The sequence below is a fragment of the Hyperoodon ampullatus genome (genome assembly GCF_949752795.1).
Source record: "Hyperoodon ampullatus genome assembly, chromosome: 3".
In the NCBI taxonomy this organism is placed as follows: domain Eukaryota; kingdom Metazoa; phylum Chordata; class Mammalia; order Artiodactyla; family Ziphiidae; genus Hyperoodon; species Hyperoodon ampullatus.
The window spans coordinates 63,807,384-63,819,891 of NC_136916.1; the positions used below are offsets into that span (position 1 = coordinate 63,807,384).

The 12,508-nt window shown below is 56.4% G+C and overlaps 1 protein-coding gene across 1 annotated transcript; it reads left to right on the forward strand.

Annotated features, from left to right (window-relative positions):
* Positions 1-1,142: 1,142 nt before the first annotated feature.
* On the forward strand, positions 1,143-11,890 carry CLK3 (CDC like kinase 3; the record flags this gene model as incomplete). Its single annotated transcript, XM_079700365.1, has 12 exons — positions 1,143-1,294; positions 1,977-2,193; positions 4,072-4,168; positions 4,444-4,510; positions 6,819-6,935; positions 7,571-7,737; positions 9,230-9,324; positions 9,416-9,545; positions 9,798-9,880; positions 10,447-10,526; positions 10,718-10,808; positions 11,479-11,890. The coding sequence occupies 12 exons, from the start codon at positions 1,143-1,145 to the stop codon at positions 11,653-11,655; spliced, it is 1,473 nt and encodes a 490-aa protein (XP_079556491.1). The 3' UTR covers positions 11,656-11,890.
* Positions 11,891-12,508: the final 618 nt, after the last annotated feature.

Here is a 12,508-nt window from a genome sequence, read left to right on the forward strand (position 1 = left end):
GCCTGCCTCCCCTAGCCCAAAGCCTGCCAGACAGCCAGCCTTCTGACTTCTCCTGAGATGGGCACAGAAGAGGATACTGGAGCAGGGAATCTAGAAGAGGGCACAGTAATGGTACTGTTGGAGGTGAGGCGCTGCCTGGCATGGCACCAGTGGCAGGTGGTCTGCGGGTGCTAAATAGGCCTCGGGCAAGTGACTTGGTTGCTCTGAAGACCCTGGCATCTTTACAGATGCTAGGACTGAATGTAGACCAACAAGGGCTGGATAGACCCCCATGTCTGCTTGGCCAGACCCTCAGGTAGGCTAGGGAATGTTTGTGGGACCCTCTTGGTCCAAGGGCTGGTCTTCTTTTTTTTTTTTTTTTTTTTTGCGGTATGTGGGCCTCTCACTGTTGTGGCCTCTTCCGTTGTGGAGCACAGGCTCCGGACGCGCAGGCTCAGCGGCCATGGCTCACGGGCCCAGCCGCTCCGCGGCATGTGGGATCTTCCCAGACCAGGGCACGAACCCGTGTCCCCTGCATCGGCAGGCGGATTCTCAACCACTGCGCCACCAGGGAAGCCCCAGGGCTGGTCTTCTTGATTCTGCTTGTGGCTCCTCACACTGATTCGTGGTCCTTGAGCAGGGTACAGTTCAGGGCCTCAGCCAGGCAACTTGGCTTCTCAAACTCTAGGGCCTTCACCCCTTGCTCCTGTGTATTGGCTCCCTGCCAGCAGCCTTTTGACTCTGGCCCCTGGCTCAACAGAACAGGCACTTAATAGGACCCTACAGACAGGCAGGAGGGAATTGAGCACAGGAGGCTCCCTTTCTACTTGGCCTTGGTCTCCTGTGATGGTGCTCACCAACCCCTCCCCGCATTCTGCCTCGGCACCTGTCCTGGCTCTCCAGGTTCCCTAAGTGCTCAGGCCACCAGGCCAATGATGCTGTGCTGGGGAGGCAGCTGCTTTTTTGTTCTCTGGTGGAGAAGGGTGTTACCCATTGTCTGCTGTTTGACCAGTGTGACCTCAGAGTTCTTCACTTCATAAAGCCCTGGGAGGGGCTGCCCCCAGACAGAACAATGGGCCTCTTCTTCAGGAGCGCCTAGGCTGCCTGGGCAGCCCTGTGGCTGGCTGCGTGTTTAGCAGGGCTTTCTATTTCTCATGGCCTAGATGCATCACTGTAAGCGATACCGCTCCCCTGAGCCAGACCCGTACCTGAGCTACCGATGGAAGAGGAGGAGGTCTTACAGTCGGGAGCATGAAGGGAGACTGCGATACCCCTCTCGAAGGGAGCCTCCGCCCCGGAGATCTCGGTCTAGAAGGTGAGAGGGAACTAGGTCGGAAGAAAGGATTCCTTCCCACTTCCGGGCTAGGGAGACAGCCTGGAGGCTTGTGGCAGCCCTGGGCCTCCTTCAGATGACTGCCGCCTCTGCCCGGCTGCACACTGATCACTGCCCTGTCCTCTTCAGACTCTTCCCCTGATCTCACCTGCATTCCCTGGCCTCAGTTCGCCACCATCCATGCCACCCCTTATTTCTCTATCCTTGAGTCTTCCTTCTCCTGACACATTCCCCCGTTCTCTAGGCCAGCATCTCCCCTGCTAACCTCTGAGCCTTCCTCATTGTGGATTGGGAACATAACTTCAGCCCTTTCCAGATATTGGTCCCTGGTCTTATCTCAGTTCCCAGACCAAAATAACAGTCTCTGCAGGCCACAGAGAGCTCTGGGCTGGGGGACCCTCAGGTCCTCCACCATGCTCACCTTTCCCAGTGCTCCGCCTCCTATGGCGCTGGAGGGGTGCCGTCAGGAACTGGGGTTCTGGAGGTTGGATTTCACACACACGTGCCCCCCCTCCCCCACTTCGCCTAGTCTGGATGCCTCTGCTCCCACAGGCTACCCTTGCGAGCCCTTTGCAGAGACCCCACCACATGAGTCTTGATTAGTAGCAGGAGCCCGGTTGGTGGGAGGAAGCTCTGACCAGTGTCCCTATCCCCGTCTTGGCAGCCATGACCGCCTGCCCTACCAGAGGAGATACCGGGAGCATCGTGACAGCGACACATACCGGTGTGAAGAGCGGAGCCCATCCTTTGGAGAGGACTACTATGGATCTTCACGTTGCCATCATCGTCGGCGGTCACGGGAAAGGGAGCCATACCGGACCCGCAAGCATGCCCACCACTGCCACAAACGCCGCACCAGGTCTTGTAGCAGCGCCTCCTCGGTGAGTGGTGGCCAGAGTGTGCTGGCTGGGGCTTAAAGGCCTCGTCTCTTTCTAGCCTTCTCTCAGGCTGGCTGGTCTGGGTGAGTACTGCCAGCCCTGCGCACGTGCATTTGGTGTGCGTGCGTGTGTGTGTGTATGTGTTGTCTGGTCCAGGTGCAGGGCTGGGCAGGGGCCCGGCTCCTCTATCTTCTGGCCCATGGGCAGTGGCAACTTAGGGGCTCTGGTTCCGGCGCTGGCTGGGCCCCAGCCTATCTGTGTCTCCACACCACTCCAGGACAGGCCACATGCACAAGTAGCCAGAGACACTTCTTGAGAATCCTTAATAGGGTTGCTGGTATGTGGTCTGGGGCTGTATGGCCCGGTCCTCCCCACCCAGAGATTGCCCCCACACACAGCTGAGTGCTCCGACTGGTAGGGACTGCATCCACCTCTGCGGTCTCTTCTCCACACCCCTCACCAAAGGCCCGGAGGCTGGAGTGCCCACGGGTAGGGGAGGGCCCATCAATTAGCTTGGACTGGGACCTTCCCTCTGACCTGCAGTCAGGTCCTCTGCAGCCTAGCCTCTTCACGTGAGGGGCAGTCAAGGCAAGGGGGATGAGCTGCCTGTGTGGTGGGGCATGTGAAGAAATGGCAGAAAGGCCCGCAGCTCCAGGCCTTGTCCAGCTGCAGGCCACATGCCCAGAGCAGGGCCTGGAAACATCCTTAATGTGAAGGGTTGTACAGAAGGGTCTCTGCTGAGACCAGGAAACCACACTGCGCTCAGACCTCTGGGAAGGAAGGCCAGTTGTGTATCTCTGAAGGTATATGCTGTCTTCTCTTCTCTTCCCCAGCTCTGTTCCCTCCCTCACTCGCTCCCGGCCGTGAGGCCCCTGAGGAGTAGTGGTGCAACAGTGGAGGGGGGCCAGGCGTCTTCTCTGCCGAGCTTTCCCGTGGTTCTTTGAGTGGCCACGGGTTGAGGTTGACTGGGCAACCGGCATGGCCCGGTGGCCTCTCTGCACGCTGCCACAGGATGGTAGTGCAGGGCTGTGGCCCTGCTTCTTCTCTTTTTCGTGCCCTCTGTCGTCGTGAGGCTCAAGATGGGCCGGGCCTGGCCTGTGAGTAGCATAGGTGCCAAGGCCAGGGCAGGAGCTGGCTTGGGGCCTGTGTGGGCCATCGTGGTGGTAGGCCTTGGAGAGTCGACTGGCCCAGAGGATCCAGGGCTCCTTCCCTGCTCGATGCTGGTGGCACAAGGGCTGCTGACGGAAGGCCGTTTCTGCTGGTGATGTTAATTAAGTCTGGCCACGGATGCCGTCTAGGGACAGGTGGCAGCTGTCGGGCATGTGCAGGACTGCGTGGGCAAACAGAGGCAGGCAAGGACAGGCTGGGCATTCTGCAGCTGAAGCCAGCCAGAGTGGCCTCTGACCATTTTGGATGATCGGACCCAGGCTGGGCCAGCCATCTTCTTGCACCGTTCTCACTGCGTCTCCACCCTGGCCGAAGCCATCATGGGAGGGCCCGGGAGGGGGAGACTCAGTGGAGGAGGGAGTCAGGCCTGTGACTCTCTACACGGCAGCCCCTCAGCAGCAGAGGCTGGTTGTCTTTCTGAGCATTTGCGGCGCCCTTCTCTTAGATAATGTCCGAGTTTTCTTTACATACCTGTAGCTGTTTTTACTTTTCTGTTTTTGAAGTCAGTTTGTGTCTTGACGTGTCCCTTGCAATATCCCTATCGTTATATATGCTGTGTGCCTTATGAAATGCTGGGATCTGGAAAATCCAATCAACCAACCCACCGGCTCCTCACCGTCTCCACCTCTGCCTTTGACTGACACCTCAATCTGTCAATCGGAACCGCCTACCATGCGATTGGTCGGATGGCGTTTCGGGGGGCGGTGCATGCAGAGAAGCCAACAGAGCAGTAAGCGCAGCAGCCGGAGTGTGGAAGATGACAAGGAGGGCCACCTGGTGTGCCGGATCGGCGATTGGCTCCAAGAGCGATGTACAGCCACCTTTCGTAAAACTTTACCTCTCTACTTTCTATCCCCCTTGTTAGACGAGACCTCTCCTGCCTGGAGGGGCCTCTAGTGCGCGTGGCGCCTTAGTGGGGCCACCAGTAATTGCCTGAATGACACAGACACTAGCAACTTCCGTTTTTAAGAGTGTAGCAGTGAGAGAGAAACCTTTTGTTTTTGAGAATTTGAATGCTGTGAACTTGCAGGAGCTGCCGATCCTCTGTCCTCCGGATCCTCATGCCCTGTTTCTTTTCTCTCCTAGATGAGATCGTGGGGAACCTGGGTGAAGGCACCTTTGGCAAGGTGGTGGAGTGCTTGGACCATGCCAGGTGAGCCATCTTCCTGGGAAAAGTTGGCCTGAGGTTCTTGAAGGTGGTGGCAGAGCTTAACCTCTTTCTTTTTGAAGGGTAGCACCAAAGCAGAGTTCTGACCTGTGCATATTGGGGTTGTGCTGATCCCCTGAATTAGGGAGAAATTCTTGGGATTCCATAGGCATGTGTCATCTCTGCCCAAGAACTGCTGGTCAGTGAATGGCGCTGCCCCAGTTTCCCCACTTCCCCAGGACTGTGGTTGCGGATATCAGAACAGGGCAAGGCCCTGGCTTCTCCGTGGTCTGGATCTGCTTCCTGTGATCTCTTAGGGTCTGGGCCTGGCAGGGGCTTGACAGTACTGCTGAGCCCAACTCAAACATGAGCCCTCACCCTCTGGAGGTCTGCCTGAGAGGCCGTGCAGGCCCCCACTGAGAGAAGACGACCCTGGGCTTTCTCACCAGGCAGGCTGCTGCCTTCTCCAGTGTGGCTAGGGTTGGGCCCCTTTGAGTGTGCTGAGGTAGAGCAGGGGTGCACCCGTGTGTGTAGGGGTGCTTCTGGGGGTACCTTACTCCCTTCTAGACTGAGCAGTGAAAAACATTTCTGTCCCCTTGCCATTCCTCAAGACCAGAAGCCTTGCCTCCTCTACCTTAGGCTGGGAGGCTACCTCCTGGGAGCCCACTGCCTTCCCACCTTAATGGCCCTCTCTTTGGTTTGGCGCTTTGACCAGAAAGTGCTTGTGTCCTTGCTGTCTCATTTGAGCCACGTGCTGCCCGTATGTGACTTGCACTATTTTAGAGATGAAGAAACACGCTTGGGGTCTGACTCTATCCCCCACCTGTTGAATGGAGGAGCCGGGTACCGCTGTGCTCGGTTCAGAGGATTGCTTTGAAAGGACAGTTAGGCCCAGCAGTCCAGCCAGCCATGTGGCCCCAATTTAAGGTAGTGCTTATCACTGAGGAAGCCTCCCTGGGCGCCCAGTTCCCATTTAAACACCCCTCAGACCCCGTGTCGCCCAAGAGGTTAGGGCTGGGACCAGTGGGCATAGGGACATGTAGACTGTACAGTGACGAGAGAGAGATGTGGCAGATCTGAGAGCTGTGCCACATGGGGGCTCTCTGGGCTGTGTCACTCTGAGTAGCTAGATGGAAAGTGAGCCTTTGAAGTCACTAATGGGTAGGCACAGGGCTTAGGGGACCTATAGGGAGTCCAGAGGGAGTCGGCCAGTGGGCTTGTTGTGAGGAGGCAGAATTCAGCTCAGCAAAAGGAGGGGCCGTCCAAGCCTGGTAGTAGTTATGTGGAAGTGACGAGCTCCCTGTGTCGAGGGTCGGAATGCCCTTGAGGGATCCTGTTCTAGGAGGCTGGAGTGGTGGTTTTTCCTCTGAGGTCCTCTCCTGCCCTGAAAATCTGGGAAAATGGGATAAGGAGAGAAAAACAGGGTGTTCTCTAGAAGATGCCTCTGCCCTGGGGCCTGTAAACCTTTCCTCAGGCACCAAGGCCAGCTTCCCAGAGGCTTCAAGGCCACACCGTTGTGGGCCAACGCTTATCACTCTAGTTTCCCACTGGGCATCTGAACTCTGGCTTTTCCTTCCTGACAGCGTTGGGCCTAGCAGGCTAACCTCAGCAGATATTCTCTGCTGAGATTCTGCAAGTGGCCTACAGGGCTGGTGCTGGGGGTAAGGGTGGGAGGTGTGGAGCAGGAATTATTAAAATCCTCATGGACACTGAACAAAGGTTCCTGGCAGTCTGTGGTCTCTGATAAATGCCGTGGCTGGTAGGCAGGCAGGTGGGGCCAGGGTGGTGTGCTAAAGGGATTGGCCCTGGGGTTCCCAGGGAGAGGAGCCTGCTGCTGGGGCCCTTACCCTCTTGCCAGGCCCTCACTCCATCCTGGAATCCCAGGAGGAGAAGTTTGCCCAGACTTGTAGATGTGCTCTGGAAGGTCAGGAGGTGCCGCAGAGGGTTCTGAGTGGGACCGCCTGGCCAGGATCAACGGACTGGCCTACAGGTTGGGTTACTGAGTGAGCTCTAGGGCTGGCGCTGGTCAGCAGGATAGGGCTCTACTTCTCTGCCTACGCCCCCGGGAGCTGGCAGTGGCTGAGATCATAAAAGCCTAAGACTGGCACGGATGCCAACAGCAACTTGTTGTTATAATGGTAGAGGTCTAGTGTTACGAGGGGTAGGCTGGGCATCAAGAATCTGCTGTCTTCAGGGCAGGCCCTGTTCCTGGAGTCCTGAGTAGTGTTTGCCAGGAGTTGCTGGGTTGGGGCGGTGGGTGGGGGAAGGGCTGCACAGCTTCTCATGAGAAATTCTGCTTCCTCCCCTGGTCCAGAGGGAAGTCTCAGGTTGCCCTGAAGATCATCCGCAACGTGGGCAAGTACCGGGAGGCCGCCCGGCTAGAAATCAATGTTCTCAAGAAAATCAAGGAGAAGGACAAAGAGAACAAGTTGTGAGTGTTGGCAAGGAATAGGAGGGAAGCTTCCTAGGGGGCAGTGTCCACTCCAGCCCCAACTGCCTGGACCCACTGGGGCTGAGCAGTGCCCTTTCACCTGGTTGGCACCATGCCTTCTGCCGACAACCAGAGCCAGGGGAGTTTGGCGAGTGAGTCTTGCTGGAAGGAACCTTTGGATTTCAGTCTAGGCTCCACCACAACCAGCTCTGTGTTCTGAGGCGGGCCTCCCCACCCTGAGTTTGTGAATTGGGGGCTTCATTGGGTTGTGGTGGGCATTAGACAAGATACAAACCCCAAGCTGTTTGGGGTTCTCATGTAGTCAGAGATACCCAAAGGAGAGCCACCTTTGGCACACAGACACTGAGCATTTCCCCTCCTCCAAGCACTGTTCTGAGCCCTGCAGGATCTCAGCTGAGGGGGTGGGAAAAAGCAATGCTTGTTCTGTGGAGTGTACGGGTGTTAACTCCACCTCGTTCTCTGAGATGCAGGGATTGTGCCCATAATTTTCTTTCTCTGTGTATCTGCATCCTGCGTGGGACCCAGCGGCCTGGGAGGGAGTGGGGACTGGCATCACTTGAGGGGAGTGGGTGAGGCAGCACAGACCCTGAGCCCCATCCATCCTTCTCCTCCAGCCTATGCGTCTTGATGTCTGACTGGTTCAACTTCCATGGTCACATGTGCATCGCCTTTGAGCTCCTGGGCAAGAACACCTTTGAGTTCCTAAAGGAGAATAACTTCCAGCCTTACCCTCTACCACATGTCCGGCACATGGCCTACCAGCTCTGCCACGCCCTTAGGTGTAAGTTTCCATCCTCAAATGGAGCATGGGTCAGCCACATATCTGCAGCAGAGTCACCTGGTGATCCTGCTCTCCATCATTCGCTCTAGCACATCGTTAACTATTCTGCTGGGCCAGAGACACCAGGGCCCCTTTGGCTGAAAGGCCTTCAGGTAGGAATCTGTGAGGATGGAGAGGTTGCAGTCCTCTCTAGGGGGCTCCTGAGCTGGCCTCTGCCCCCAGGCGCTTGGGAAAAATAAAAGGAAAGAGCTGCTCTAGAATTAGCCCTGTACCACCCCGGTTCCTACCCTCCTGCATAGGATGAAGAGGTCAAAGACTGACCTGGCAGGTCCCACCCACAGGTCCTGTCAACATAGACACCCTCTGTCTCACCATCATTTCCCATCTGTCTGCCAGCCTTTGAGAGCATATTTGGTGGTGCCTGTGCTCAGCACTGCAGGATTTGCAGTGGTTGGAACAGGTTGGGAAGGCTCGTTGGAGAGGTGGATAGACCTAGAGCTAGACTACAGGGTCTGCATAGATGACGGGTCAGCGGAGAGTTTTCCAAGCCAGGTGAGCATTCAGCGACAGCCCAGAGCCTGGCATGTGCTGCAACTCATTCTGGTGAAGAGAGGGCCCATGTTGGGAGAGATGGGCCACACTGTTGTGAGGGTCTTGAGTGCCAGACGGGAAAAGTGATGAGTGGCAGGGTACCACCATCGGTGGGACAGGAGTTGGAAGGGAAAGGCAGACTTCTCCCCACTTGGGGCTGGGGATGAGGAGAGGCAGGACTGGCTTCATTGTTGTGCTTCATAGGGGGCCCTGTGCTTGGTTTAATACTCCACTGCTACCATCTTGAAATTCTTTTTTTTTTTTTTTTTTTTTTTTTGCGGTACGCGGGCCTCTCACTGTTGTGGCCTCTCCCGTTGCGGAGCACAGGCTCCGGACGTACAGGCTCAGCGGCCATGGCTCATGGGCCCAGCCGCTCTGCGGCATGTGGGATCTTCCCGGACCGGGGCACGAACCTGTGTCCCCTGCGTCGGCAGGCGGACTCTCAACCACTGCGCCACCAGGGAAGCCCATCATCTTGAGATTCTTAACTTTTTAATAAGACGACCTGCATTTTCATTTTGCCCTGGGCCTTGCAAATTACGTAGCTGGTGTTGGGGAGAGGGAACCACCCCAAGGCTGATGCTGCAGCTCTGGTGACAGACAGGTTGAGGAGGCCTGGTCCCCTGCAGACAGGTGGAGGGAGGTTTTATAAACGGAAAAAGTCTCCCCTGCCCCCTCAAGAATCAGAACCTTCCAAGGCCTTAAGCACAGAGAACTCTAGAGAGGGAAGCCAGTACAGAGGCAGTTCGGTCTGCTCCCTTGGCCCACTGCTGAGGTTAGGGGCTGTGAGGGGCTCTGGCAGGCTGGCTTTGGAAGAGGGAGCTGGCCTAGCGCTGGCAGGTGCGCCAGAGAGGAAGCCCAGGTTTTCAGTGTCTGCTTCCCTCCTCTCCTGCTTCCCCAGTTCTACATGAGAACCAACTGACCCACACAGACTTGAAGCCAGAGAACATCCTGTTTGTGAATTCTGAGTTTGAAACTCTCTACAATGAGCACAAGGTATTGGTGGGGGAAAAGATTGAGGCCCTGTTCCAGGGGTGCATTACCCACCAGGACAGACTCGACCTGGCTCACCTTCCTTGCCCTTCAGAGCTGTGAGGAGAAGTCGGTGAAGAACACCAGCATCCGAGTGGCTGACTTTGGCAGTGCTACCTTTGACCACGAGCATCACACGACCATTGTGGCCACCCGTCACTATCGCCCGCCTGAGGTGATCCTGGGTGAGTGACTTGTGTAGCTCCCAACCCTGATAAAGCGGGCAGTTGTTGGGAGGGTATAAGCAGGGAGTGAGGTGCCTGTCCACCACCTGAGGCCAGTGTGCTGAGTCACTATGGCTGTTGACTTGGCCTTACCAAGAGACTTCTACTGGGTTTTGGGCAGGAGCCTTGCCAGGCAGTGTGGTAGCTGCACTGTGACCTCTAGGCTGGGAGCACAGGGCTGAATCTCATAGCCTGTCCCTTCTTGGCTTTCAGAGCTGGGCTGGGCACAGCCCTGCGACGTCTGGAGCATTGGCTGCATTCTCTTTGAGTACTACCGGGGCTTCACACTCTTCCAGGTAAGGCCTCTCCCACATCACCCCACTACCCTAAGTGCTGCTACTCTGACAGGCTGCAGAGGCCTAGTGTGGGACCACTGCCCACCAGTCAGCACATTGTGAGATTGTCTCCTGAGGGTTGTAGATGCTCGGGAAGGAAGAGGTCAGGGTAGCTGGAACACTCAGGGACTCTTGTGGTCAGCCATCAAGGATGGAGGATTGGGGTGGGAGGAGTGAGCATTCCAGGCAAGGGGCACCGCATGAGTGAGGGCATGGAGATGGGCTGGGGCAGGGCACCTTCTGGGGAGAGAGTGAGGAACGTAGCCAGAAAGAGGTGTGTAGTTATGCAGTGCACCTGAAGGGTCAAGGAGTCTGCCCATGACCCTGAGAGAACAGGCTGGCCTCATCCCTGGTCCCAGGCTGCCACCAGGTCAGAAAGGCTGGGACTGCTATTCCGTTGGTGGGTTTGCATCTCCTGGGGCAGGAAGGGAACTTGCCCATCTTTTTTATCCTTTATTCCCTGAGGGACCCTGAGGGGGCGGAGGCTGGCACTGACCCCCACTTGCTGTGTCCCTAACCTTCCACAGACCCACGAAAACCGAGAGCATTTGGTGATGATGGAGAAGATCCTAGGGCCCATCCCATCACACATGATCCACCGTACCAGGTAAGGAGTCCTGGTTGCTCCCACAGGGCTGGCCTAGGGGCCTTTCCCATCTTGGAGTGACCTGGCAAACCTGTTGCCGAGACCTTCCTGCTGGGTCAGGCCAGGATCCCCTGCCTTGCTTTGCTGCCATTCCTCAGGCTGCCACTGTCGTTCCCATTTAAGACTTGACCCTTCCTGTCCTTTGTTTTCAGGAAGCAGAAATATTTTTACAAAGGGGGCCTGGTTTGGGATGAGAACAGCTCTGACGGCCGGTATGTGAAGGAGAACTGCAAACCTCTTAAGGTCAGTTTCTGGCTTCCCGCAGCTCAACTTATGCCAAGGAGACCCCAGGCACTGGGCAGACACACAGCAGAGAGACAGGCCAGGCAGCTACAGGCTGCCTCCTGGTTCCGGCCCTATGGGAGGCTGTGCCTAAGGCTGCTGGGTGCTGGCAGTGGGGCTTCTTGCAAACTGCCCCAGAGGGGCCCTTAGCTCCACCCCTTCCCCACAGGGTGGCTGTGCATGTAATTGGGGAACACCAGAAGAGCCAGAGGTCAGAGACCGTGCTACTTCCTGCCCCCTCTTCTCTCAATTTTGGGAAGAACTAGGCAGGGCTGAGGTGAGGGGTAGGGAAGACCTAGACATGGCCAGGAAGCCTCTGTCAACTGCATTTGGTGCTTGGACAAGTGAATTCCACAGAGGTGATTTCTACGCACCTGTCAGAACTTTGCACGTGGGGGCAGAGGCACCAAGCCAGCAAGACACCCAGTAGTAGCCTGACAAGTTCAGAGCAAACATTATTACAGGCACAAAAAGAAAAGAGCTGCTCATTGTCCAGGAGGGGAGAAGTAGTCCTCCAGGGAGGCATCCCTGCCTCCTCAGTCACGCAGCAAGGCTTCCCAGAGGCAAGGGGACCTGCTGTGGCTTCCCACGACCCTGCCATCACACTGAGACACCTTGTGTCCCTGAGCAGAGTTATATGCTCCAAGACTCCCCGGAGCACGTGCAGCTGTTTGACCTGATGAGACGGATGTTAGAATTTGACCCTGCCCAGCGCATCACATTGGCAGAGGCCCTGCTGCATCCCTTCTTTGCTGGTCTGACCCCTGAGGAGCGGTCTTTCCACACCAGCCGCAACCCAAGCAGATGACAGGTGCAGGCCACCGCACTGGGAGATGGAGAGCAGAACTGGGCTGCCCGGCCCCTTTTCTCCAAGCTCTACCACCGGCCCCAGGGCCAGAGCCACCCAATGAACAGTGCAATGTGAAGGAAGGCAGGAGCCTACAGGGGAGGAGACTCGATGCCCAGCTGCCAGAAAGCACAGATTTGACCCAAGCTATTTATATGTTGTAAAGTTATAATAAAGTGTTTCTTACTGTTTGTAACCCCTGGTACCAGTGTGTCCATCTCCAGGCTCCTTGCCTTCTCCCTTCCCTACCTTATTAATAAAGTCTTTCTTAGCGGTTCAGCTTCTGGAGAGCTAAGTGTGAACTGGGCCAGGCACAGAAGGGCTAGCCAGAAGCTCGTGTATCCCTCTGGGCCCAGAAGAGCAGTGGTAGGTCTGCTGAACAGTCCTAAAAGGGGACTGCAGGCCCCTGTACCTCTCAGCCCCAAGGAATATAAGGGAAATGGCCCACTGGTTTTACCTATCCTTCCAGCCCTGTCTTTGGCTGGGACTTTAGGCTCTTATGTGCCCGATAACGTTAATGAAGTGTGAGAAGCAACGCAGGCTCCTAGGGCTGGGGATGCAGTACTTCACTGCAGCATACCGAGCAATTTACCACAGAGCACAGGACTCCGTCATTCAGCTTTATTTTCATGCTGGTTTTTGGTTCCCCAAGAGCTGCATGAGTGATCGTCTTGGCCACCTGACGGGGGCTCCCTGGGACTGGGCATTGTGGGCAGGATGCCTCTGAAAAGAGCTGAAGAGAGAGGAATCATGCTTATCTTTACCACCACTGGGGAAGGCCCAGGCTGAGGCTGAGGGCAGGAAGATGCTCCAG